The sequence below is a fragment of the Girardinichthys multiradiatus genome, chromosome Y (genome assembly GCF_021462225.1).
Source record: "Girardinichthys multiradiatus isolate DD_20200921_A chromosome Y, DD_fGirMul_XY1, whole genome shotgun sequence".
Taxonomy (NCBI): Eukaryota; Metazoa; Chordata; class Actinopteri; order Cyprinodontiformes; family Goodeidae; genus Girardinichthys; species Girardinichthys multiradiatus.
In genome coordinates, this window is record NC_061818.1 from 26,791,723 (window position 1) to 26,819,116 (window position 27,394).

General features: G+C 39.5%; 4 protein-coding genes across 8 annotated transcripts; 3 read left to right on the plus strand and 1 right to left on the minus strand.

The window, feature by feature from the left end:
- Positions 1-250: 250 nt before the first annotated feature.
- Positions 251-4,026, plus strand: LOC124864278 (E3 ubiquitin-protein ligase TRIM39-like). Its single transcript, XM_047359000.1, has 8 exons — positions 251-460; positions 743-827; positions 1,123-1,395; positions 2,541-2,618; positions 2,701-2,937; positions 3,020-3,146; positions 3,235-3,261; positions 3,373-4,026. Exons 2-8 carry the CDS (start codon positions 789-791, stop codon positions 3,915-3,917), a joined length of 1,326 nt encoding a protein of 441 aa, XP_047214956.1. The 5' UTR covers positions 251-460; positions 743-788; the 3' UTR covers positions 3,918-4,026.
- Positions 4,027-4,281: 255 nt separating this feature from the next.
- LOC124864280 (claudin-4-like) lies at positions 4,282-6,582 on the plus strand. Its single transcript, XM_047359002.1, has 2 exons — positions 4,282-4,529; positions 5,452-6,582. Exon 2 carries the CDS (start codon positions 5,635-5,637, stop codon positions 6,280-6,282), a length of 648 nt encoding a protein of 215 aa, XP_047214958.1. The 5' UTR covers positions 4,282-4,529; positions 5,452-5,634; the 3' UTR covers positions 6,283-6,582.
- Positions 6,583-8,616: 2,034 nt separating this feature from the next.
- On the plus strand, positions 8,617-21,712 carry LOC124864277 (hepatocyte growth factor-regulated tyrosine kinase substrate-like). Of its 5 annotated transcripts, none has more exons than XM_047358995.1 (20): positions 8,617-8,772; positions 10,511-10,595; positions 10,738-10,813; positions 11,245-11,337; positions 12,004-12,127; positions 12,623-12,675; positions 12,823-12,891; positions 13,024-13,148; positions 13,783-13,894; positions 14,980-15,078; positions 15,171-15,266; positions 15,396-15,434; positions 15,547-15,711; positions 15,802-16,012; positions 16,089-16,261; positions 16,343-16,483; positions 16,570-16,753; positions 17,020-17,150; positions 17,243-17,425; positions 20,539-21,712. In XM_047358995.1, exons 1-20 carry the CDS (start codon positions 8,736-8,738, stop codon positions 20,647-20,649), a joined length of 2,307 nt encoding a protein of 768 aa, XP_047214951.1. In that variant the 5' UTR covers positions 8,617-8,735; the 3' UTR covers positions 20,650-21,712. The 5 variants fall into 5 exon arrangements, with proteins under 5 accessions (XP_047214951.1, XP_047214954.1, XP_047214955.1 ...); XM_047358998.1 differs by having other exon boundaries at positions 13,810-13,894; positions 15,799-16,012; XM_047358999.1 differs by having other exon boundaries at positions 13,810-13,894.
- On the minus strand, positions 21,513-27,062 carry LOC124864281 (methyltransferase-like 26 B). Its single transcript, XM_047359003.1, has 7 exons — positions 26,961-27,062; positions 26,665-26,867; positions 26,414-26,576; positions 26,269-26,328; positions 22,713-22,780; positions 22,390-22,468; positions 21,513-22,306 (listed from the first exon to the last, which is right to left on the minus strand). The coding sequence occupies exons 2-7, from the start codon at positions 26,862-26,864 to the stop codon at positions 22,244-22,246; spliced, it is 633 nt and encodes a 210-aa protein (XP_047214959.1). The 5' UTR covers positions 26,865-26,867; positions 26,961-27,062; the 3' UTR covers positions 21,513-22,243.
- Between the last annotated feature and the right edge of the window lie 332 nt (positions 27,063-27,394).

Below are 27,394 nucleotides of genomic sequence, written 5' to 3' on the forward strand. Positions count from 1 at the left end.
TTTAAAGTGAGACTATCTGACTGGAATAATAGGTACATTTCTTTTAAGGATTTTCACACATCAGGCTGTCTTTTTTATTTTGATATACTACTTCAAGGATCAAGTGGTAGTATTTAAATTTAAAACATCATAGCCAATAAAAAGTATCAATTAACCTAACATAAAAAAATACACTGTTTGTAGATGATTAGTGAACACCGCACGTGGCACCACCTTCCCTCCCTTGTCATGAAACAAGTTAGGGAATGGCTCAGTAACATAAAGGTGTTACTGGAGGTGGAGTTAAAGCTTGCTCATGTTTGCCATTCTCTAAAAAAGCACTGCCCATTTTCCATGATAACACTCATAGCTGAGCACACCCATTTAGAACAAACAGGTGCCTTCTTTCTTATTATTACCTGAATAAAACAAACTTTTCTATGTGGACAAGTTTTTTTATGGAAAAGATTAAGCGAGGGAGGTAAGACTGCATTTATATCGTGTATTTTAATAGTGATTTTGTTTTAACTAAAATGTGTACTTTATGTTCCTCTGTCAGTCCTTCTAGCTTTTTATGAACCTCTTACATAACTAGAGATTACTTTCTTCATGTTAGCACACTGAAGTAAAACTCAGGAACAAAAGCACTCAAAGAGGATTAAAACACTATTAAGAGTCTAAAAGTTTCCGTTTTGTGAAAAGATGAATATCTCTGTCTGGTAGTGACCTGTTTGACTACATACTTTTCTGCTTGTGTTCTTAGTTAATCTATCTCCCCAAGATCACAGAGAACGTAAATACCATCGGCAATGACGATGAGCACCCAGGAGGAGAAGACATTCAGCGGGGTTTGTTTCAGCTCAATACATAAAACCACAAATTATGTTCTTTCTCAAGAACGCCTACAAACTTAGGAATGGGATGTCTTGCTTGCTCATCTTGAAATGCTGCAAAGCACGTTGCCATTTCTGACTAAATGCTTCTGATTCTTTTAGAGCTCTACCAAAAGAAAAAATACTTTAGGGTAATTATATAGCTTGAAAAGGAAGAGTTATGGAGGCATGTAGTGTAACCAAAGTACAGTAGTGAAAATAAATGATGAGCTTTTGTACCTTATTTCTCATGTTTTATTATTCTTTGCAGATGATGGGCTCTACCCTCTGCCTCCTACCCGAGAAGCACTTTTTGTGCCTTCTTTGCAGAGACATCTTCACCAACCCAGTGACCATACCATGTGGACACAGCTTCTGCCTGTCCTGTCTCACTCAATTCTGGACTCGACACCAGTCCAAATACTGCCCCGACTGTAGAAGATTATTTGTCAACAAGCCTGACCTCAGTGTCAACCGTGTTTTGGCAGATGTTTCGGAAAATTACAGAACAGCGCGGCCTCAGAAACCACTGGACGAAGAGACGGTAGGTTTTTGATTATGTCACACACTGATTACCCCAAAAAGTCGAGTGTATAGAGATGTGAAAAATACTTGTCCCATCAAAGGTTTCTTGTGTTTCTGCTTTATTTGTCATACAGTATGCCTGTTTAAAGTCATGGTACAACATCTCAGCTGGATTTAAGCCTGGACTTTGATTATGGCATTTAAGAACATTTATTTTGTTTTTTTGAGCCATTCAGAGGAAGACTTGCTGATGTTGTAAGATTTATTGTCCTGCTGAACCACCTACTTGGATATTCTGTATTACGATTTTAGACTCATGAGATTCAAGTTTTCAACAATTATGGGAAGTAATCCAGGTCCTAAAGCAGCAAAGCAGCCTCAGATCATTATACTACCACACCAGGTTTGGCTGTTGGTATGATATTCTTTCTCTGAAATGCTGTGTTATTTTTCTGCCAGGTGTATCAGGACTATCACCTCAAAAAAAGTTCTACTTCTGTCTCGTCAGTCTGTCTTGTCAGACTATCTGATGTTTTTTTGGCTGGGCCTTTGTCTTCTTCTTGGTCAGCAATGGTTTTGCCTGAGAACTTATTAATGGATGCCATGTTCGACCAGTCTCTTTTGTAAATTGTTACTGTACTGTATGAACACTGACCTTAGCTGAAGCGAGTGATGCTTGCAGCATTTTATATGTTCTAGGTTCTTTTCAGACTTCCTGGATAAAAAATGATTTTTTAGGCCAGCTTTGCAGGCTGATAAAAGGCAGTTAACTTATTTCTTATGTACTTGAATTTCTTTAGATCAGGGTATGATGTGTTTCGTTTTTAGATCTTTTAGCCTAATTTATGTTGTCAGACAGGTTCTAATCAAGCCTTGGTGTGACTAGAAATTAAACCTATAGAATTTGGTTAATCCAAGTTACTTCATGATTTAGGTGGGCAATTTTTTACATAGGGTGAGGTTGGCTTGGATACCTCTTAATAAATGAATCCATTATTTAAAAACTGCATTTTGTTTTAACTCAGATTAACATTGTCTGATATAAAAAATGTTTAATGAGAATTTAAGTGCAAAAAAAAAAAAGCCCAACCTGAGGAGATCCTTAAAGAGGGCAAATACGTTTTTACACCCTTACTTGCTGAGGTTAGTGTTGTATGTATACAGGTGATAGACGTTCAACATATGATCCAGGACAGACTGCAGAAGATAGAGAGGCTAAAATATTCTCTGGATGTCCAAAAGGTGAGTTAAAAATGAACATGGGAAACATGGGTTCAATATTCTCATAAATATTGATAAGACCTTGATGTTTTTTTTTAACCAGAGTTCTTACCTGCGTGAGGTGCGCGAGAGTCAAACGATCTTCTCAGCCCTTGTATGTGCTATGGAGAAGACTCACAAAGCTGTTGTCTCTGCAATTGAGGATAAACAAAAGAAGGAAGAGCAACGAGTGCAGATGCTGATAAAAGACATCATGAAAGAGATTGAGCAGCTGAAGAACCACATGAATCAACCCGACCCTCAGGTTGATGAAAGTGACAAACTGAAGCAGGTTGTCTTAGTAAGTGTCAACAAGTGAAACATGATGATGGAGTGGTGTTATTGTCATCCCCTGGTGAGCATTGTTTCTTTTTTTCTTGTAGCCCTCTGAGATGAAGGACTGGTCCAGTGTTTGCATTGAAACAGACCCTTGCATCGGCGTCACAAGAAGAGCAATGTCAGACATCTTGGAAAAAATTAAATTAGAAGTCAACAGGCTCTCCAAGGCTGGTGAGTGATTTTAACTTTGGATTTGCATAATATGTAATTGCTGGGCATCAATTCACAAGCAGTAATGGTTATTTTTATCATTCTTCAGAACTAAGGAGACTAGAGAAGTATACTGGTAAGGCCTTGTTGATGATGCAACAAAAATAGAAAATATAAAGGTTTTAATCACATGAGCTGACCATGGTGTTTCAATTATTCTTTGCTTTTCCACGGTCTTCCTTTTCAGTGGAGGTGAACCTAAGTGGAAAGACAGCCCACCCCTTCCTTTCTGTCTCAGAAGACCGGAAACAAGTGAGGCATACCGACAAGCTTCAGGAGGTCCCAGATCATCCCACGCGCTTTGACCGTGTGGCCAATGTGCTGACCAAGGAAGCCTTCAGCAGTGGGAGGTGCTACTGGCAGGTGGAAGTTGGCAACAAGATTGAGTGGAACCTGGGCATTGCCAGGCAGTCCATAAACAGGAAAGGCAAGTTCACTGTCTGCCCAGCCAATGGTTTCTGGACTTTGAGCCTGAAGGCTGGAGGCCAGTATGTTGCCAACACCTCTCCCATCACTGTTGTGGCTCTGGAGCAGCAGCCTAGGAATGTGGCAGTGTTTTTGGATTACAACGAAGGCCGCGTGTCTTTCTATTGTGCCGAATCAGGAGTGCACATTTACACCTTCACAGATAGGTTTACAGACAGACTTCGTCCAATCTTCAGTCCTGGACGTTTGCATGGGGGCAAAAATGCAGCCCCGCTGATCATAACTTCAAGTTTCTGCAGCATTTGAGCATCTGTGTTTGATGTCTCAGTATTTATCTGATTTTGTCAAATTATTTATCAAATAAAATGTATATTGGACAATCTTCAATAAACAACATATTATTATTTGTAAATTATTAACTGATTCATTACACTTGAGAACTACAGTGAAACCTATAAAAGTAATAACAAAAAAGGTCAAATGTAAAAGTAAAGAGGAGGCTCTTGAATAAGAGGGGATAAAGGGATGAATTTGTAGGGTTGGGACAGAGGGGGCACAGCCAAACAGCGAGGCATTGTGCTAATACACCAGGCACTGGGAGACACACAATGACACATCCGTGCACACACACAAGCTCGTGCTTCTTCCCACTGCCACACAGACTATCGCTGGCATTTCTGGAGGGCAGCCCCATCTCCAGCCCAGTCTGGTCCCGTCCAGGGTGTTGGGAGCTGATCACGCCTGATCATTGCTACAGTTCACCCATCCTCTGAGAGAGAGCCTCACAGCTCTGTTGCCTTCCTGCTGACTGCGCCTAACTCTCAGGTTAACTCCAGGCATCGTCTGCTGGAAGGAACAATAAAGAAGCAAACAAGCCTGTGGATCATCTCAAGGGGGAGAAGTGAGAAACCACTGGAGGTAAATATGCTTACTGATGTCCAAAAGATAACTACGTTTAAAACCACAACAGTGCTTTATCTTTTCATTCTGATAGAAAAACTGACAATAAACCAATACAATTGACTTTGAAAACTTTTCTCCACAAAAAGAACCTGTTTTATGTGATTTACTGATTTTATCAGTAGATCTTGTGGTGAAAGAGGTTAAGAAAAAGCAATCCAGGCCTTCCAGGAGGAGTTGGGTGCTCAACAGGAACATGTGTTCCTATGGCTTCTCATACAATGTTTTGCAATGGAAAGCCATTACTTTGATCTATCAGTCTTTTAGAAATACAATCTCTTTGCACAAAACCTTCTCATAAAATCTTCCATTTCTGTTTTTTCTGGATACATGTCTCCATTTCTATATTTTGTGGATTTGAGCTTATCTTAAGTCAGTTTTGGTTAACCTAATTAACTTTTTTATTTTTTAAGAATATGTGTAAAATCAGTTGGGGTTTTTTTTGCATTCATCTAGGTCCTTGGAGTGAGACCCTTTGATGCTTTATAATGTTCTTTGATTGTGTCAAATGTTAGAGCAGTAATAAACATATGAAACCAGTTTTGTTGGCCCACTCTACGAGCGTCCCATGAAAGCTGCTTGTGTTCGGTAGTGTCCCTTCATGTTTTTCTGAGATTATCCACTCACCCGGCCAGGCGTATCTTGACACCCACATCTGTGTGTCAAAGAGGGCTATTCTCTGCAACGCTCCTTGGAATCTACTTAATATGGGCTTCTCTGTGTCTAAATATTTATGATAAATATATGCTTTACTAAACATTTCCCTAACATGAATACCCTGTAATGCCGTAAAAACATAGGATTTGCATTGTAATAGTATTGCTCTGTTAAATTGATTTCTAAAGCATCTACAGGTTTAACTTTGTTTTCTGAATTTTAGGATACCTGCTGTTGTGGAATCCAAGCTGATTTTATCAACATTGACACAGACGAAGAACCCAGACCTCAACATTTTACAGTAACACAAACTGTTCTCTGTCTTTGTGGGGCACTGATTTGACCCTCCGGATCATAGACTGATAGAAAACCAAGACAAGTCTATTTGATTCAAACACTTTTCATCATGGCAACCACAGGCATGCAGCTGATGGGCCTGATTCTGTCAATTGTTGGCTGGGTAGGTGGTGCAGTGGTCTGTGCCATCCCCCTGTGGAGGGTCACTGCTTTTATAGGCAACAACATTGTGACAGCTCAAATCATCTGGGAAGGCCTGTGGATGAATTGCATAGTGCAGAGCACAGGTCAAATCCAGTGTAAGGTGTATGATAGCTTGCTGGCTCTGCCCAGCGACATGCAGGCTGCCCGAGGCCTCACTGTGTTCTCCATCCTGCTCTGTGGTGTAGCTCTCACCATGGGGGTTCTTGGAGTCAAGTGCACCAAATGCATAGGGGTCAACAGTCTCAAGGCCCGCATCGCTCGCATTTCTGGGGCTTTGTTTGCCATTGCAGGGTTCCTTTACCTCGTCCCTGTTTGCTGGACTGCCCATTCCATCATCAGGGATTTCTATGACCCACACGTGGCGGCTCCACACAAGCGCGAGCTCGGCCCTGCCCTGTACATCGGCTGGGTGGCGTCAGCTTTGCTTCTGATCGGTGGTTCTCTGCTCTATGGAGGATCCAGTCCCCCTAGCATCCCAGGCTCTCCCACCTTCAGCAGTGGAGAAAGCAGTCCCCGTAGGGCTTCTGCAACACAGGTCAAAGGTTATGTCTGAAAGCCCTCAAGCTCCTTAAATCCACCTCATATGATGAGATTATGACTCATTTTTTGCCCCTCTTGAGTTCGCTCCTTTTCGTAATTATGCATAAAATGTTTCTCCAGTTTATGTTTTTCTTTTAAAAAGTTACATAAGGCCTTATAGAAAAAATTACATGTTTTTTATGATTTCAAATCCAATTTTTTTTAACAAAAGTTTTTTCTGTCTGTCAGTCAAATACAATAAAAGTTGTATCCTCTAATGAGGAAAGTTGTGTGTGCACATTTTTACAAACATAAAATCTTTTAAAAACCTTGAGCTGTATGTGTTTAATAAGCATGTATTATAGTAGAACTACATTCACTGCGATATATTTTTAAGGAAAAACATATTTGACCGTATTACATAAACATCACTTGTGAAGAAGAAACAATAGAACAATAGGGGGTGTTTGTACATTTCCTTGAGGAGCCATATTGTTGAGAGAGTGTGTATTGTCTTTTCTTCCATCTCCTCTATCCTGTCTCAGCTACACTGTGACAGACAGGAACACGATTTACAATGCAAAGAAATGTTTTGTAAAAAACAAAAAAACAGCAAACTAGGGATGGGGACAACACTTAAATTAGCCACACTCTGCTAATGTTTTGTCTTTTTTATAACAGTTGAAATAGAGTATGGATGTTTGAAATATAATAGATATTTCCACAGATTTATTAATTAAGGACATTTATCTACACTGATAATTATTTTGTATTGTGTACTTTTTTTTCCATTAATGTCAGGTGTACCAGCGGAAATCTATTTACTCATTAAATATAATAGTCGTTTTGGATGTTTCTCCTGAGTCATCGTGCACAGTCCATGCAAGGCAAATAAATGCCTTTTCTCTTTTTTTTAATAGAATTTCTAAGACGTTTTATTTGTATGTTCTGCGGTGAAGTCATCACCCCATCAGATTGTCTCCTTTCTCTTCCAAAACAGCAGAGGACCAAGCAACACAATGCCACATTATAGAACCATTATTCCACCAATGTAACAACGGCGGTCAGTGTTCCTAGTGCCAGGTGGTGACTCATACATGATCTAAGTACGGCTGTACCAGTGATGGTGGAGTAATACTGTGAATACAGTAAGTCTGCGCTATTTTAAAGTTCGACTGTAAAAGGTCAGAGTGGAACAAGTACACTATTTATATATTAAACAGTTGGTCCAGTTTCAAAATGACTTTAAGGTTTGATGACAATGTAATTCTTAACAACAATGAAAAGATACCAGCCACCTTTTCAACAATAATTCAGTGGCAAAGTTTAAACAATGTAACTTCAGTGAAGTTACATTGTCCACCCATAATCTTATAGTTAAACTGAATTGCTGTAGATCCATTTCATCACCGTGCCTGGCAACTGTATTTATACCTCCAGAACTCAACAAACCTCTTTGAATTTTATTTGGATTTTATGTGATAGAACATCACAAACTAGTGAATGAAGTGGAAGCATTCCACAAAGACCAGATTAGGGTAAAGGTAGGGTAACCCTAACCCGTTACTTCCCAACTGGGGTCTATATTATGTTGGTCTGTCGTATAAAATCTGAAAACAATATGTTAAAGTTTGTCGTTGCGACAAGACAAAGGAAAAAAGTTCAAGGGGTATGAAGATTTTGGCAAGACATGTAATATTACGTGCAGCACACCAGTATTTGATATGTTTAATTGAGTTTAAGGGAAAAAACTATACAAATAGCGAAACAATTCAAAAGAAGAAACCAGTTAGACCAGTTAACTTAAATGTAAAAGTGTTTTTTGAATGTGTCCCATTTCTTAGAAGTAAAAGTGCTTTGTTGTTGTATAAAATTCATATCTGGAGTTTAAATATGCGCTCAATGACAAGTCAAAATTTTCCTTTTGTAAAAAATCTTAAATAAGAATTTTGTGCCCCAAATCTAATTTCAGTGGTAAACTACTGCTGTTGAAATATATTGAAATCCAACACTGTGGTTAAATTTGCTGTCTCTGACTAAACACATAAATGGTTTGTTTTGTTATACCTCTAACCACTCCTAGCAGTGGTGTTCCAGGTTCCTAAGGCACATTGTTGAAGGTCACGAGAAATAAGATTTTCATGGGTGAGTTAATCTTGTATGTATCAGCACTAATATTCCAGCTGGTAGAGACCACTTCATATAATGTTGGCTAATTAACAGTAATATTTAGCATTACAATATATTTCATATGGTATGTGTAAAATGGTGATCACCAGTTTACTGTAAATATTCAGGTTTGGAGTTACCTTGTAATTTCATCCTTTCGTCACTAGGGGGAGAAGAAGCAGGAAGAGTTGTGACTAAAACACAGCTGTACTCCGTGGCTAAGAGATAAGCTAACAGGCTAACCTCAGCGGTGAAAATATCAGGATCCGCTGGTTATACGAATTACTTCGTCGGACACTGTTAGAATCATAATTAACAATGGGTAAAGGAGGAGGCACTTTTGAGAGGCTTCTCGGTAAGTTAACACCAAATTCCTTTAATAGTTATCAGCTTTTATCCAACGGTCAGTCAAAAAGTGCGATGATTTTTGCGGCATATTGTTTTGATAGGGATGTGGCTCTTAGGCCAGCTAGCTCCTTTTAGCTTGCGAAGGCCCAGGCAGAGTCGTTTATTTTATCAAAACGACTGGAGAAGTTTACCAATACAGTTTATTTGGTCTATTTAAACGCTTTGTGTTCGAGTCGCAAAAACTGTAGTTAAGGTAATGGCGACTGGATTGAGATGCGTTTGTGTCTGCTTAACGAAAACATTTACATAAGGTACTGGTTAAATCATTAGCGACACTTGCTGTATAGTTCTTGACATATCCAAAAAAAGGGGGAAAATCCGAGGAGCAAATTGTAACGTTGTCATTAATGTGGGTGTTTTAAAGGGCAGTGTTTGGTTTAGAGATTACAAAAGGTTGATTAGGTAGCTGCCAGACTGATATAATTACAAAAGGAAGATGTAAACAGTATTTATAGACTCCCTTCTAATTGTAGTAGACAGCTGAAGGTGATATCACATGAATAAGAATCATCCAGCTCTAGATCCATTTATGTTAAAGTATTAAAAAGTCACATGGAGTTGAAAAAGGTTTTCTGTGATTAAATCAGATTGAGAAATTGAAATGATCTAGCTCCAAATTCATAATTTTAGTTAAAACTGACGAGAAAGCTCTATGTAACTTATCACCAGGCCTCTTGAGGTGACATAACCACCACCCCGAAGGAAAAAAGAAACAAAAATATAACCTGTTAATTTTGTCTCACCATTTTATTTCCACTACATCAGTCTTACTTTAGACGCAAAAAATAGAAGTTTACAACCCATAAGCTTGTATAATTAAACATCTTAAAGCAAAAAAACCAAACATATGCCTTGATATTATGCCATAGATGCTTTTCTTTTACGCATAAACCCAGCCAGGGTATAACTTAGCCAACCCTAACCCCAAATTTAATACACCGCAAGTAACAAAACGGTATTAGTCCAATGTTGAACCACAGGGTTCAACAGTGAGTCAAAACGACACAACCCTACAGTGCTATGATAGGAGGCCTCGTGTTGTTGTTTTTTTTTATCTAAAATTTCATAATCTACACTATTTCCATTAGCTGTGGCTGAGATCCTCATTCAGACCAGTTGGCTTTAAGTAAATAGGAAAAATTATGACACCTGATCAAAAATAACTGGGCAACCCACCGGTACACAGGTAGATATTATTAGCGGAGTCACATAGACACATTTCCTGATGACAAACTATAAGTAGATCATAAAGGTGGGTATGAAATGTCCTTACTACTGGTGCTAATTGGTGCATGGTCTGTGCTAAGGCTAACTTCTCCAGTGGTGTTAGAGGTCTCTCTCACATGGAAAACAAAGGTTAAAATGTCTTCCAATGAGAAAAACACTGAAAAACAATGGCTGCGTCGCAGGGATGCAGGTAGAAAGCCACTGTACTCCAGAAATGTTGATGCTAATCTGGAGCTTCTAAAGATGAGCTAAAGATCTGCTTGGGAAGATTAATTTGGGAGCAAATGAGACCAAAGTAAAAGTGTGAAGTTTGGATTCTAAAGGAATGCTAGAGAACAGCTGTCCCATCAACTAAATCTTTTAAATAATGTTTGTCATAAACCAACACAACAGCCCTGTCGAACTTTGTTCTTCAATCTTGTGTACATTTAATAATAAATAATGTTTGCTGCTTGCAGATAAAGCAACCAGTCAGCTGCTTCTGGAGACTGACTGGGAATCTATTCTTCAGATCTGTGATCTCATTCGGCAAGGAGACACACAGTAAGTCATTCAGTCAGATCTTCTGTACTATCAAAGCCTGTTAATTTGACAGTTAAATGTGTACAGATGTAATGTTGAATCTACACTCTTTAACACCTTTAGTCTTCATTGAACCATACTTTTCTTTTTTTTCTTCCCTAAGAGCTAAATATGCTATTGCTGCCATTAAGAAGAAACTGATTGACAAAAATCCCCACGTGGCTCTCTATGGATTTGAGGTAAGATATTTTAAGGGGAATAATGAGTAGAAATCTTAAAGTTTTTAAAATTTCCAGTTTGATTAAATCAAATTAACTGGAAACTGCTTAGTATATGTTTTGTGTTTTTGTTTACCAGCGGTTTGTGAATGGATTTGTAATAATGTTAATTCTCTTATAACTATATACTTTTCATCAATCGTCAGGTTTATTTGCATTTCTGTAACTATTTTAAATTGTAAGGAAGCAGTAACATAAAGTCTCCATGTGTTTGTCAGCTGCTATACTCTAAAGTTATGAAGTGAAATGTAAAAAAAAATAGCAATTTTCGAAGGTTTAAATAAAAACAAAATGCGAATGGGAGGCCATGCTGTATATAATTTCTTTGGCATTTTCTGACATTGATTGCATTGTAGGGGCCACAGTGTAATTGATTGTGTGTCTCTCTTCAGGTCCTAGAGTCGGTGGTGAAGAACTGTGGGCAGACGGTGCACGATGAGGTCGCAAGTAAACAAACTATGGAAGAACTGAAGGATCTCTTTAAGGTGGTCGTATTTTGAATTTTTAGAAAATGTAAATCTCTTCTATCCAGTCAGTTATCTTTCAGTCAGTGAGTTTTCACTTAGCCGTAAACTTTTAGTTAAGGGAAATATAGAGTTTAAAATATATGTGTTTCTTTGTGGTGATATTCCATTTTACCAAAGGTGAGTTTGTTTTCATAATATGCATTTTCTTGGAGTCAAGCTGGTTGTCACCATATAACCTCATAATGACCATTTTAACTAAATAATATTTCAGTGCAATTTTGCATTAAATCTCCATTCTCATTAAAAAAATCTATATAAGAATTTGTTTAGGAAATTGGGACAGTGTTCTCTCGCATTTTGCACGTTCTTATTTGATTCAATCAGTGCTCCTTGCTCTCTAGTTGGCAGTTGTGTTACAGCATGAGCCACTAGTATTTGATTGGCTCCCACCGTGTCATGTGACACTAAACATGACGGGCATTCTTGTTACGACTTCCTGCTGAGGTAATTGTCTTGTGACATGAGTGTTTTCACATCACAAAACCAGCAGGAGAATGTATGTCTCACTCCTTACTGAATGCTGTTGAATTCCTTTTGTCTGTTATGTGACAAGAAAGATAGTTTTCATTTCAAAAATAGCCATCTTTAATTGTGTAAAAGCTTTTTCTTGACTGTTACTATCAGAAGCAGACAGAACCAAATGTCAGAAACAAGATTCTGTACCTGATCCAAGCCTGGGCCCACGCCTTCCGCAATGAACCCAAATACAAGGTGGTTCAAGATACCTATCAGATCTTGAAAGTGGAAGGTAAGTGTTCAAAGCTGTTTTCATAGGCACTATCAACTAGGGCTGGGCAGTTATTGTATCGTTTATTGTGAAAAACATCTTATGATAAGAATTTGGAATTATCCCAACAACAATACATTTTAATTACCGATGTTTAAAAACAGGATGTATTATTGGGATTGTTAGTTTTACTCTTTTCTCCTATTCCTCCTAGCCTATTTCAAAATGGAGGTCATTTTTAAGAGCAGTATTTGTGTTTGTGGCACTGTGTGTGCTGTGATATGCAGCCACAGCCCATCAGTTATCTGAAAAAGACTAAAAAGAAGTTATAAATATTTTTTTATGATCACTTTTTTCATTATCACAAAAGTACCACACAATATCATGATTAAGTCCTTATCGCCCCCCCAAACTCTCAACCTGAAATTAAACGTAAGAATATTCTATGTTCTTGAATTACACACATTTTATACTCTAAACCACTTTTTGTGTTGTTTTTTTTTCCCCCCTCTAAAGGTCATGTATTTCCTGAGTTTAAGGAGAGTGATGCCATGTTTGCAGCAGAGAGAGTGAGATTTTTATCTTGTTTTTCTTGCTAATAAAGAGTTCCTATTAATGGACTGAGCCAAAGACATAAAAAAGAGGATAGTGGTTAACTCAAGTCCCGTAGATTTGTTGTTTCACCTGATCTAATACCTACCATTTGCCTTCTGTAGGCCCCTGACTGGGTTGATGCTGAGGAGTGCCACAGGTGCAGAGTTCAATTTGGCGTTATGACTAGAAAGGTAGGCTGGGCTTCCTTCTAACAGGGGAACATGTAAGATTTTATGGTTTTCCTTCTTTCATCGAAGCGGTTTGTGTGGATTGAATGCTTAAAGCTGAGGATTGACCTGGATTTCTGCTCCTTGCTTTTCCAGCACCATTGTCGTGCCTGTGGGCAGATTTTCTGTGGGAAGTGTTCGTCTAAGTACTCCACCATTCCAAAGTTTGGCATCGAGAAGGAAGTGCGTGTGTGTGAGCCCTGCTTTGAGCAGCTAAACAAGTGAGTCACCCTGACAGAAGTGCAAGCGTCTCTATGAAAAGAATACTAAAGTATGGAGTAGGGAGCATCTCGCTGTAGAAAACCCTTCATTTTATCATCACTGTTACTTCTTTTTTTTCCCCCATAAACAAAGGGCACATTAATCTCTAAAATAAGATATGAAAATGTAGGCAAATTTTATTTGCAGCTTCAGTTTCATCATAACCGCGTTTTCGGGGTTAACAACCAGCCATGTGTGTGAGTTGCTGGTAATATTTTCTAGATGTTTGAAGGTCACTGACTTTTTGCTTTAGACCTATGTTTTAGTTTAAAAAAATATAATTTCTATGATGATATACCTCGTTTTATCAGTTTCAAAATAAACCTTTTGGTCTGGATTTTGTCTGGAGAAAATGTTTTAGTTGATAAATATTGACAATGTAGTGGTTCTGAGTTGAATAATGCCCATATAGTCATGCCTCCACATTGCCAGAATTGAACTGTTATCTGTAAGTTAATAATTATGTAAATGTGTCCACCTCATACTAATTTTTTGCATGTTTTGTGTCTGGAGAGTTCCAGGTGTTTTTTCAGCAGCACGGTCTTCTCTGATTTACGAAGTTGTTTGTCCTCCCTGATCCCTTTTCCTCACCAGCCACCCCTCCCTCTCTCCTCCACTTAGGAAAGCTGAAGGAAAAGCCCCCTCCTCAGGCCCAGCAGACCTGCCCCCTGAGTACTTGACCAGCCCGCTGTCCCAACAGTCTCAGGTCATTTCTTACCTTCAAACATGTACAGTTGTGGCCATATTTATTGCCACCTCTGGGAACTATGTATAAGATCCCTAAAATAGATAAATCTCTTATTATAGTAGCATTATCTTAAACTTAAAAATTGCATTTGAGTAGATTTATTCAGTGGAGAAATTATAATTAGAAATAATTGTATTTAACAAAATGGCACATTGCGCAGTTGTTGGCAACTTTATTCACTGTAAAATAAATAAATAGATTGATTTTAAGACTAATTAAATGGTTTTTTAAAGCTTTAAGTGGGCTTAGTTCAAAGTACTTGTTGCTTCTGATGTCCGATCACCAAGTCTCTAAAAACCATTTGACCTTGCCGACTTGTCTTCAGGTTGTTTGGGGGGCATACTGGCCTCCTAAACAATCAATGGTGAGTTAATGGTACAACAGGAAAAAATAAGCTTTTTCTGTCCTACCATCACAAATGTAAATGTTTGGGGTTTGCTTACTGCAGCCACATATTTTGGTGAGATGAGACAAAGATTTAGCTTTTTAGCAACCTTAACAAAGGGTGGGTCTGGATGAATGTGTGGAAAACCACCTCATGTTTGCTGTTGAGTATGCTCGAGATTCTCTGGTGTTTTGGGCCCATTTCTCTTCCAGAGGCTATGGGAGTTTATTGTAAATCCCACAGAAAACCAGTGAGGTCAGCTGAAGAGGGCATAAGGACGAAGAGAGCTGAAGATCCCTCTTTATGCTTCACTCTCGAGAAATGTTGTAGGACCAATATAAGTGCAATCCTGTTGGCAAAGGGAGTTTTTCCAAAGAAGTAGTACCAGTAATTGTGCTACCAGTTGTTTCTGTTAAATGTTTCTTAACCGAGTATATATATATTTTTTTTGAGAAATAAATAAATGTACTTAAATTAACGGTTGGATTTTTCCAAATCGCTTGGTGTGAGGTTATGATACAGCAGTAAAATATGTATTTGTTTTGAGGCTTTTTTCACGTTTACCATGGCTAGGTGCATTCTGTGACTGTCTTTCTAAAACCTTGGAGTTTTCAGTCTCTTATCTTTAGGTCCTTTTCTTGTTTCTGTATCTGACCAGATTCCCCCAAAGAAAGACGAGACTGCTCTGCAGGAGGAGGAAGAGCTGCAGCTGGCCATTGCTCTTTCCCAGAGTGAGGCAGAAGAGAAGGAGCGGATGGTGGGTTAGAGTTATGTAGCTGAATATATGCCTCCTTTCACGTTAGTTTATCTGAGGAGAAAACTGACTCAGAGTTCATTGGTCGCTTGCAGAGACAGAAGAACTCGTACTCGATGTATCCCAAAGCTGATCCTACCCCAGTGACTTCCTCAGCACCCCCAGTCAGCAACCTTTACACTTCTCCAGTGGTAAGACCTGATGCATCTTTATATGAAACAAAACATCTGGTTCAATAAAAAGTTTTTAAAGCATATCTTTTCCAATATTTTATAAATCTGTGTTGTTATGGATCACTTGTAAACATTTGTGCATTGCAGAACTCCTCTGCTCCGTCTGCTGAAGAAGTAGACCCTGAGGTACTTTTCGCACATTGCTTTGAATTTTAATTAGTTTATTATTAGTAATAATATTATTATTATAAGAGATAGTAATGCCTTACTTTTACATTCTTGTGTCTTGTAATTCCAGTTGGCCCGCTACCTGAATAGAACTTACTGGGAAAAGAAGCAGGAAGATGCTCGGAAGAGTCCCACCCCCTCAGCCCCTGCCCCTGTCTCAATGGCTGAGCCCCTTCCACCAATCAGCCAGCCTGTTGAAAGTCACCTGCCTGTCCAGCCTGTCAACATAGTTGAGGTATGTCCAAACCTGCAGAGACATCAAGACACACTATCAGCTGACAAGGAGCTGTTGCTCACGTCTTCACTATAACCCCTTCTCCAGCAGCCTTACCAGAACGGTGAGTCCGAGGAGAACCATGAGCAGTTTCTCAAGGCCCTGCAGAACGCTGTTACTACTTTCCTGAACCGCATGAAGAGCAACCACATGCGTGGGCGCAGCATTACCAACGACAGCGCCGTGCTGTCGCTCTTCCAGTCCATCAACAACATGCACCCTCAGCTGTTGGACATCCTAAACCAGCTGGATGAAAAGCGACGTGAGTTTGCGTTTGTGCATGCCTTTCTGTGTTCTCATGTCCAGTCCCTGAACTATGATGTCCTGGATGTTGTCAGTGTACTACGAGGGACTGCAGGACAAGCTGGCACAAGTGCGCGATGCTCGAGCTGCCCTCAACGCGCTTCGTGACGAACACAGAGAGAAGCTGCGCAGAGCTGCGGAGGAGGCAGAGAGACAAAGGCAGATCCAGCTTGCACAGAAGTTAGAGATCATGAGGCAGAAAAAACAGGTAACATTTTTTTTTTCCACTAAGCCTAGATGTGTTGTCATAGTGTTTATTACCTTTCTAACATGTTTATGTGACTAACAGGAATACCTGGAGATGCAGAGACAGCTGGCCATTCAGCGCCTCCAGGAGCAGGAGAAGGAGAGGCAGATGCGTTTGGAGCAGCAGAAGCACACAATCCAAATGAGAGCTCAGATGCCTGCTTTCTCTCTGCCCTACGCCCAGGTACACATTGTATCAGTCCACTGAAATGAGACTTCTCTTGAAAAAGAAATCCACACTCTTTAAAAAATATTTCATGACTTATGCAGATGCAGTCTCTGCCTCCTAATGTTGCTGGAGGGGCGGTATACCAGCCTGGTGGTCCACCCAGCTACCCAGGCACTTTCAGTCCTGCTGGTTCTGTGGAGGGCTCACCTATGCACAACATGTATATGAATCAGCCGGGGCAGACTGCGCCAGGCCAGTACCAGGCTATGCCCCCTTCTGCCACAGGTAAGGAAGACTTAAAATCTCTAGTTTTATTAGGAAATCCATTTTATGTTGAGTGTGTTCCCAGTTAATTAATGAAGACATTATGTCATGAAATTAGATTGGAAAGATCAAGACTTTTTTTATTTTGAAAAGTCTCTGATCTTTATTCTTAAAGGTTAACTGGATTTTTACATCACCTATATTTCTAGATGAAAATTAGTGTAATCAACAATAATTAGATCTATTGAAGTTTAAACATTTGATTGTGACTGTTATTTTCCCCCCAGATCCCAATATGGTTAATGCATACATGTATCAGGCTCCAGGCGCCAATGGACAGCCTCCTCCAGGCCAGGCCCCACCCACAACTAGCCCACAGTACTCCAACTATCAGCCCACACCCACTCAGGCCTACCAGGTGTGAATGCCCATATCTGATTGTCCGATCATTTAAAACTAAAACCGGTCTATTTAAAGCTATAACTCTTAACTGTTCTATGTTGTGTGCAGAATGTGGTCTCTCAAGCCCAAAGTATACCCCCCATGTCGCAGGCAGCCCCCACCAATGGGATGGCTTACATGAGTTACCCACCATACAACATGCAGAACATGATCTCAGCCTTGCCCGGACAGGACCCCAACATGCCCCCCCAACAGCCCTACATGCCGGGACAGCAGCCCATGTACCAGCAGGTCAGTTAAATATTGGTGTATTCCATAAATTATTTGCTTCACTAAAGGTTCAGAAACTGTAATATTGTAGTAATGCTTTTGTGATTATTTTTTTTTATTACATGATCAACACATACAGGTCTTTGCTGTATATCACACTTCTCCTAAACAAGCTGTATTTAATGCAGTGATGGCTTTTAACTTTGTCTAACCTCACAGTAATTTACTTGAAATGTTCTAGAAGCACTTCTTCAGGTCGTTGGTATCCTCTGGGTCTATGCCTGATCAGCTCCTCCAGGAAATGAAGCGGGCATTAAGTAATTATCCGGACCCCATTGTGGGCCAACGGTGGCTCAAATACGACTCTAGTGTAAAACTTTTTGGGTGGTTAGTATGACTAGAAAGAGCTGTTTATTTACCATAATGATGGTGTCACCTGGGTATTCAAGTTGCTGTGGATAAAGATGCAGCCATAGGGGTGGAGAATGAGTAGGGGGCTCAGCATGGAAAGCTACAGTTTAGGGTGAGAGCTGACGTGATGTAAGGCCTTGTCCAACCTGTTGAGTTGTTCAAACAGGAAGTTCCCTCATCAGAGACAAATGGTGGGACACTCCCTGCTGTTGGCATGGCCTCTCCCATGTCAGAGGATTACGTTGAACGCAGAGAAAAAGAATGTAAACAGCAGCTTATACTAACGGCATCTGCTGGTAAAGATGGGTCAGAGCAGTGTAAATGTATCTTTTTAGAAGTAATCATATTTTGTCATGTTAAAACATAGACATCATTGCGTTTTCTGGGTGCAGACGGGATTTTATGTGGTAGACGTAAAGCAGGGCCTAATTGTGAAAAAGGAAGGGACATTTTTTTTTTTTTATAAATAAAAATCTAAAGTGCATTTGCTTATAGGCCCCTCTGGGTCAGTGATTTGTAGAACCACCAACTGTTTCACTGTATGTCTTTATCAACATTGCTCATTTAGAGACTGATGTTTTAGCTCATTCTTCTTTTAAAGAGTCTGATTGGATTCAGGGTGTCTTTGTACATACTTATTTTAGTCTTTCTATTGTACCACTGTCTGTATTTTCCAATCATTTTCATGCTGCAAGGTGAACCAATGTCTTTTCACCTTTGCACTTGTGCAGCACAGGTTGACTCTGTAGGCATTTGATTCCAATGGATTTCATTTAGGGGCGCTACTTTAGGCAAGGCATCAGAGCTATGATGGGATGATTGCGTGCTAACCCAGACCAGTTTCACAAGTCATTTTGTCAAGATGGGATTTACTGCTGCTAGATGGTAGCCCCTTACGTTGCTTATGGCCTTTTTAGGCAGAGTAACTATGATGTTGGACCCTAAGGAAAGTCAGGAGATTGTGCATTTTAACCTTAAGTATGTGGTTGCTGCAGACTAGCAGAATAATATACAGGTCCTTCTCAAAATATTAGCATATTGTGATAAAGTTCATTATTTTCCATAATGTCATGATGAAAATTTAACATTCATATATTTTAGATTCATTGCACACTAACTGAAATATTTCAGGTCTTTTATTGTCTTAATACGGATGATTTTGGCATACAGCTCATGAAAACCCAAAATTCCTATCTCACAAAATTAGCATATTTCATCCGACCAATAAAAGAAAAGTGTTTTTAATACAAAAAACGTCAACCTTCAAATAATCATGTACAGTTATGCACTCAATACGTGGTCCGGAATCCTTTGGCAGAAATGACTGCTTCAATGCGGCGTGGCATGGAGGCAATCAGCCTGTGGCACTGCTGAGGTCTTATGGAGGCCCAGGATGCTTCGATAGCGGCCTTTAGCTCATCCAGAGTGTTGGGTCTTGAGTCTCTCAACGTTCTCTTCACAATATCCCACAGATTCTCTATGGGGTTCAGGTCAGGAGAGTTGGCAGGCCAATTGAGCACAGTGATACCATGGTCAGTAAACCATTTACCAGTGGTTTTGGCACTGTGAGCAGGTGCCAGGTCGTGCTGAAAAATGAAATCTTCATCTCCATAAAGCTTTTCAGCAGATGGAAGCATGAAGTGCTCCAAAATCTCCTGATAGCTAGCTGCATTGACCCTGCCCTTGATAAAACACAGTGGACCAACACCAGCAGCTGACACGGCACCCAGACCATCACTGACTGTGGGTACTTGACACTGGACTTCTGGCATTTTGGCATTTCCTTCTCCCCAGTCTTCCTCCAGACTCTGGCACCTTGATTTCCGAATGACATGCAGAATTTGCTTTCATCCGAAAAAAGTACTTTGGACCACTGAGCAACAGTCCAGTGCTGCTTCTCTGTAGCCCAGGTCAGGCGCTTCTGCCACTGTTTCTGGTTCAAAAGTGGCTTGACCTGGGGAATGCGGCACCTGTAGCCCATTTCCTGCACACGCCTGTGCACGGTGGCTCTGGATGTTTCTACTCCAGACTCAGTCCACTGCTTCCGCAGGTCCCCCAAGGTCTGGAATCGGCCCTTCTCCACAATCTTCCTCAGGGTCCGGTCACCTCTTCTCGTTGTGCAGCGTTTTCTGCCACACTTTTTCCTTCCCACAGACTTCCCACTGAGGTGCCTTGATACAGCACTCTGGGAACAACCTATTCGTTCAGAAATTTCTTTCTGTGTCTTACCCTCTTGCTTGAGGGTGTCAATAGTGGCCTTCTGGACAGCAGTCAGGTCGGCAGTCTTACCCATGATTGGGGTTTTGAGTGATGAACCAGGCTGGGAGTTTTAAAGGCCTCAGGAATCTTTTGCAGGTGTTTAGAGTTAACTCGTTGATTCAGATGATTAGGTTCATAGCTCGTTTAGAGACCCTTTTAATGATATGCTAATTTTGTGAGATAGGAATTTTGGGTTTTCATGAGCTGTATGCCAAAATCATCCGTATTAAGACAATAAAAGACCTGAAATATTTCAGTTAGTGTGCAATGAATATAAAATATATGAATGTTAAATTTTCATCATGACATTATGGAAAATAATTAACTTTATCACAATATGCTAATATTTTGAGAAGGACCTGTAGCTCACTCATTTGACTTCCATTCAGAGTCTGCAGGTTATTTTAGGATAGCTCTTCAGTAATCTTCCTATTTTTTACCCTTTGCATTTCCACCTTGTTTAGGTTGCTCCCCCTGGTGGCCCGCCGCCGCAGCAACAGCAGCCCCATGCACAACAGCAGGTGCCTCAAGCGGTTCCTGGCAGTGCAGAGGCACAGCTCATCTGCTTCGACTGAAAACTCCCACGCTGTGGAGTTTCACACACTACACCTTCTCTCTTCCTTTTAACACCCCTTTTCTTGACTTGGAGGATTCCCTTTGGAAAAACAGACTAAATTCCCACCTTCCACCTTGCTGTGATGTTGTGGCAAAGTGAAATATTGTGATAATGTTGCAGAACAATTGCTCTCCTTGCCTCTTCCCCCACGAGGTGAGAGAATATGGGGGTAAAGCTGCTACGGAGAGCTCCAAAACCTTCATCTTTCAGCTGATTTGTATGTAGGATTTCTTTATTAAATAAATTACTGAAGCGCAAAAGTAGGCATTCAAGAAAATACTACTTAGAAGAGAAAATTAAGACACAACCCTCTTTTGTTTTATATTTTTCTAAAATAAAGCATTTGCTTGTTGAGTTGAGATTATTTTCTGGAATGGAAGTGAAATATTTGACTTGTTTTGTCAGTGATTGAAGAAACATCTGTATGTGGTGTGGATCTCATAAGAGAGGGCTGTTTTAGTAGTGAAAGCTGGCCATCTTCATCTGGCTCACAGCTCTTACCAGTTGGGGTTTTCCAGTTGTCCTTCTCATGGACACGAATTGGGAATTTATTTGTTGTGTGCAGTTTCGACTGTGTCTGAAAGTAGTTCCTAAAATCGGTTAATGCATTGAAGGGATTGTACACTGTAGAAATGTTGTCTAACCCTTGTTGAATTGTGGTTACAAAAAAAAAAAATACTAAGTCAGTCTGGAATCCCTTGACATGTTCTGAAGCAAGCATCGATTTAACCTAAAACCGACTGCAGCGGGCTAAATTCATGTTCATTCTGGTGTAATAATCACATTTAAATTGAGCTGTGGAGAAAGTTCAGATGGACACTCTTTCTCAAGATTACTTGTTTTTTTGTTTTTTGTTTGTTTGTTTAGAAATGCTTATAGAATGAAAATGACATGCTGCATGTATGTATCACACTCTGTATCTTCAGTTTCTATGTGTGAACTTCTTTAACTCCATCATGCTGATCTGTCTGACTTTAAAGTAATTTAAAATTATATTTAATAAACATCAGGTTCTTACTGTCTACATGTTTCAACTTTGTTTTATTTCCCACCTGGATTGATAATTTGCACAATTTTCATTGAAAATATCTGTAAATCAAAGAAATGTGTATAGTAAGGGCTCAATCCACAGATTTACTGACATGAACAAATGCATTTAATAATTTAAATGCATTATTAATAATAATACATTTAACAATACAAAAACAACTACCATGTTTTTGCAATATTTAAAATGAGGAAACAGGAAAAAAAAAACGAGAGAATAATGATTTAAGATGTCAACAGAAAACAGCATAAACTGGGACATTATGTGTCCAACCAAACTAAATCAATTCCATAAAATTCTCTCATAGTTGTAACATTTTAATCCTGCTTCTTAACCAAATTACCAAATTTATCTAAAAGATTAACTTTCAATTTTAATATTCTGTCTAAAGTTTGTAAGAAAAAGGTACATGATGGGGATTTTTTTGATGGTTGTCCTGTTGACCTGTTGATTTGGTGAATAATGGCCTTCTTGTTGTAACCAGTACTCTCCTGTAGTGCACACTTTACAGGGATAACCTTCCGAGTTTCCGAAAGAGGAGGCATTTGTAGTAGTCTTCCATCTCAATCTGAAAATAAAATTTCAGCAGCATACAAAATTATGTTGGTGAATGTTTGCATCGTAAACACCATGAGGCATGTTATTTCTCACCATTCTCTCCAAACGCAGCCCGTTTCCATAGGCCTGCTGTCTCAGCACATCAAGGTCTGGAAGACCCCACTCTGGATTCCTGTGCAACAGAATGAAGATTTACTCCACTTGGAAACTATGCACAATATGTTATGTATATGGAAGGATCCGCATGTGACAAATAATTGAATTAAACAACTAAATTCCTCACAAGATCTTAAAAATCTGAACAGGAAAATAGAAATGAAGTCATGGCTCCGGCAGTCATTCTGAAAGTTTATAATGCCGTGTTGTTGCGCAGCTCCATTATGTACGTGTAAGCAATAGAAACGGTTTTCACTCACAGTTTCTTTAGTTCTTCATCCACAACTTCATTACAGCTTGGTGTAATGATGCCATTAACAGCATACATCTGAAAAATATTCAGCAATATGTCATTTTTTAAAGCCTGTTTTAGGATTGTATTTTTTTGTTTTTACACCGTCTGTTCAAAGTTTAAATACACTCATAACATCAATATGAATTTTAAGGATTTAAATTGTTCTTTTTTTCGGGGTTCAATGATCAAACAATAAACATATTTTCATAATTTAAATAAAACGAATTGAGCATGCAAGTTTTAATTTATTTAGGATTTTCTTTACAAAATTATACATTCAGGCTCAATTACATATTTAGAGAACACCATTAATATTCGGTTAAAAGTCTCTTGGAAAGTTGCACCTTGACCACATGCTTTTTATAGCCTTCAACAAGCTTTTGTTGTAATAAAAGCCAGGATTTATGTGCAGCTGCAATATAATTACATACATTGTAGAAAAACACACATAGCCTTCTTGTCTCACTGTCTTGCATTATATTAGCGATTTCATGCTTTAGGTCAGCTAGAATTACTAAAAGAGCCGGAATAATGGAAGAAATATTTTTGAACTTTCCTCAAATTCAGGAGAATATTACCTTTTAAACTGTATGACTTCGGTTAAATATTTCGGGTGTCCTTTCACAAACATTTCACAATTGTTTGCTGGAATTATGACATATTCCTCCTGACAATTTGTAGGCCACCTTGCTCATACACAAACCTTTGCAGCCCTTCCCTCCTTGTGCACAAGATTCTTGATCATAAACTTTGTTGAACTTGTATGTTGTGCTATTATTCCACCTTGAAAAATGACTGTTCAAATGTCCCATTAAAAGTTCAATATTAATGCAACCTTCAAAGAATAAAAATAAAAGTCACAATCTGACCATAACTCTACAAACACGTCTCAAAAAATTTGAATATTGTAAAAAGTTCAGTCATTTTTGGCATTCGTTTCAGAAAGTATAACTCTTATATATATTATTCCACATAGAGTGAAATATTTTTCCAGCTTTTATATTTGTACTTTTGATGATTACAGGTCCTTCTCAAAATATTAGCATATTGTGATAAAGTTCATTATTTTCCATAATGTCATGATGAAAATTTAACATTCATATATTTTAGATTCATTGCACACTAACTGAAATATTTCAGGTCTTTTATTGTCTTAATACGGATGATTTTGGCATACAGCTCATGAAAACCCAAAATTCCTATCTCACAAAATTAGCATATTTCATCCGACCAATAAAAGAAAAGTGTTTTTAATACAAAAAACGTCAACCTTCAAATAATCATGTACAGTTATGCACTCAATACTTGGTCGGGAATCCTTTTGCAGAAATGACTGCTTCAATGCGGCGTGGCATGGAGGCAATCAGCTTGTGGCACTGCTGAGGTCTTATGGAGGCCCAGGATGCTTCGATAGCGGCCTTTAGCTCATCCAGAGTGTTGGGTCTTGAGTCTCTCAACGTTCTCTTCACAATATCCCACAGATTCTCTATGGGGTTCAGGTCAGGAGAGTTGGCAGGCCAATTGAGCACAGTGATACCATGGTCAGTAAACCATTTACCAGTGGTTTTGGCACTGTGAGAAGGTGCCAGGTCGTGCTGAAAAATGAAATCTTCATCTCCATAAAGCTTTTCAGCAGATGGAAGCATGAAGTGCTCCAAAATCTCCTGATAGCTAGCTGCATTGACCCTGCCCTTGATAAAACACAGTGGACCAACACCAGCAGCTGACACGGCACCCCAGACCATCACTGACTGTGGGTACTTGACACTGGACTTCTGGCATTTTGGCATTTCCTTCTCCCCAGTCTTCCTCCAGACTCTGGCACCTTGATTTCCGAATGACATGCAGAATTTGCTTTCATCCGAAAAAAGTACTTTGGACCACTGAGCAACAGTCCAGTGCTGCTTCTCTGTAGCCCAGGTCAGGCGCTTCTGCCACTGTTTCTGGTTCAAAAGTGGCTTGACCTGGGGAATGCGGCACCTGTAGCCCATTTCCTGCACACGCCTGTGCACGGTGGCTCTGGATGTTTCTACTCCAGACTCAGTCCACTGCTTCCGCAGGTCCCCCGAGGTCTGGAATCGGCCCTTCTCCCACAATCTTCCTCAGGGTCCGGTCACCTCTTCTCGTTGTGCAGCGTTTTCTGCCACACTTTTTCCTTCCCACAGACTTCCCACTGAGGTGCCTTGATACAGCACTCTGGGAACAGCCTATTCGTTCAGAAATGTCTTTCTGTGTCTTACCCTCTTGCTTGAGGGTGTCAATAGTGGCCTTCTGGACAGCAGTCAGGTCGGCAGTCTTACCCATGATTGGGGTTTTGAGTGATGAACCAGGCTGGGAGTTTTAAAGGCCTCAGGAATCTTTTGCAGGTGTTTAGAGTTAACTCGTTGATTCAGATGATTAGGTTCATAGCTCGTTTAGAGACCCTTTTAATGATATGCTAATTTTGTGAGATAGGAATTTTGGGTTTTCATGAGCTGTATGCCAAAATCATCCATATTAAGACAATAAAAGACCTGAAATATTTCAGGTAGTGTGCAATGAATCTAAAATATATGAATGTTACATTTTCATCATTACATTATGGAAAATAATGAACTTTATCACAATATGCTAATATTTTGAGAAGGACCTGTATGTCTTACAAATAATAAATCCCCAAAATTTAAATATTACATATTTTAAACAGTAATGTCAGGCTCCTGAAAAGTCTGTTCATTCATATGCACTCAATAACTGGTTGGGGCTCCTTTTGCATGAATTTGCATGAATCAACCTGTGGGTCTGCTGAGGTGTAATAGAAGCCCATGTTGCTTTGACAGAGGCCTTCAGATCATCTGTATTGTTGGATCGGGAGTCTCCCATCTTCTTGACAATACTCCATAGATTCTCTATGGTGTTCAGATCAGGCCAGTTTGCTGGCCAATCAAGCACAGTAACACCACGGTCATGAAGCAGTTTTGGTACCTTTGGCACAGTGGTTAGGTGCCAGGTCCTGCAGGAAAATGATATTAGCATCTCCATAAAGCTTAACAGCAGAAGGCGACATAAAGCGCTCAAGAATTTTCTTATAGATGGCTAGGTGACTGTGGACTTCAGAAAACACAGTGGACCAGAACCAGCAGATGACATGGCACCCCAAATTATCACTGACTGTGGAAACCTCACTCTGGACTTCAAGCAAAGTGGATTCTTCCTCCACACTCTGGGACATTGATTTCCAAACAAAATGCAAACTTTGGCCTCACTGAGCAGCAGTACAGTTATTTTTCTCATTAGCCATCACGACACTTTTAGCCTATGCATAATCTCTCTTCATTTTCTATTAACTATAATCATCAAAATTACAAACAATAAAGGCTTGAAATATTTCAACTCAATATGGAATAAATCTATATACTATATAAGAGTTTCATTTTCTGTGACAAAAAATATAAAACTTTTTTAAGATACTGTAATTTTTTGCAATGTACTTGCATGTTCTACTTGGTGATGATGTACATACCATGTGGTTTACTACATACCCCGTATGTCATTAGAAGGCCATTTGGTTTGAGGATCTGCCCTGCTCCACTAAAAACACCCTTGGAGAAATGTTGGCAGGCAAAATGCTTGTTAATGCCTGAGCTACTGAAGCCAGTGTCTTCAGTTGGTTTTTTAGATACCTACTTGTGCTGTTTTGAAAGAGCTGTACTGCAGCAGGTTAATGGCGATAATAACATCACAGGAGTTATGTGAAACACCTGCCCATTTGTCCCAAGGTTCACTGGCATCCAGCAGGACAGGCTGCAGCACAGTTTTCACATTGGTGGCAGCTATATATGCCTTTATGCTGAAAATGAATGCACATCACATAATTTCACTGTTTACAGCAGATGAATTGAAAAAAGTTGCAAAACATATTTTAGTGAGAGACAAACCTGTCTCGGCACTCCTCTTTGATGTCCGATGGCTGCCAAGTAACAAATGGTAACTTCTGTGCAAACCTTATGACATGCTGTCCCGTTCCAGAGCCAATCTCTAAGGCAAACAGCTGCTTGTGAGACTGGTCCTCCAGCACATCTTCAAGCACCTCACAGAGACCCTCCCAGTTCCTCTCTGCCTGAGGAGACAGCAGCATGGTCTGAAAGAGAGAGAGAACAATGTGTCAAATCATTATTTTATGAAAAATCATTAACAAATTAATTTATCTCTTCTACCAAAGGATACCTCTCACCTTCTCTTGTGCTGGGTTACAGAGTCTAACAAAGAGGTGACATATTTGTGTAAGGTGGATGTAGGGTGGGTGACTGTCACAGCAGATGGGTCCACAGATTACCTGGTTAAGAGGATTCACTCTGCGCTCCACCCCAGTGCGGTGAAGCTAGGGCACAAACGCACTCTGAGGATAAATAACATAAATACTTTAAAGGTGTGTTTTGCTAATATTTTTTTACATTAAACAGTTCTATCATTAATTTGGTGCATGTTTTTATTCAGACATGATTTTTACCCCTTACACCATGGTGACAATAATGTATTAAACATTAATAGAAGAACAGTAACCATCGGCAGGATATCTGGTAATTTACTCCATGGAGTTTTGTGAACATTTACAATAGAAATGATGAAGAAAAGAGGAATTTAAATGTTGTATCTCTTTGTCAAATG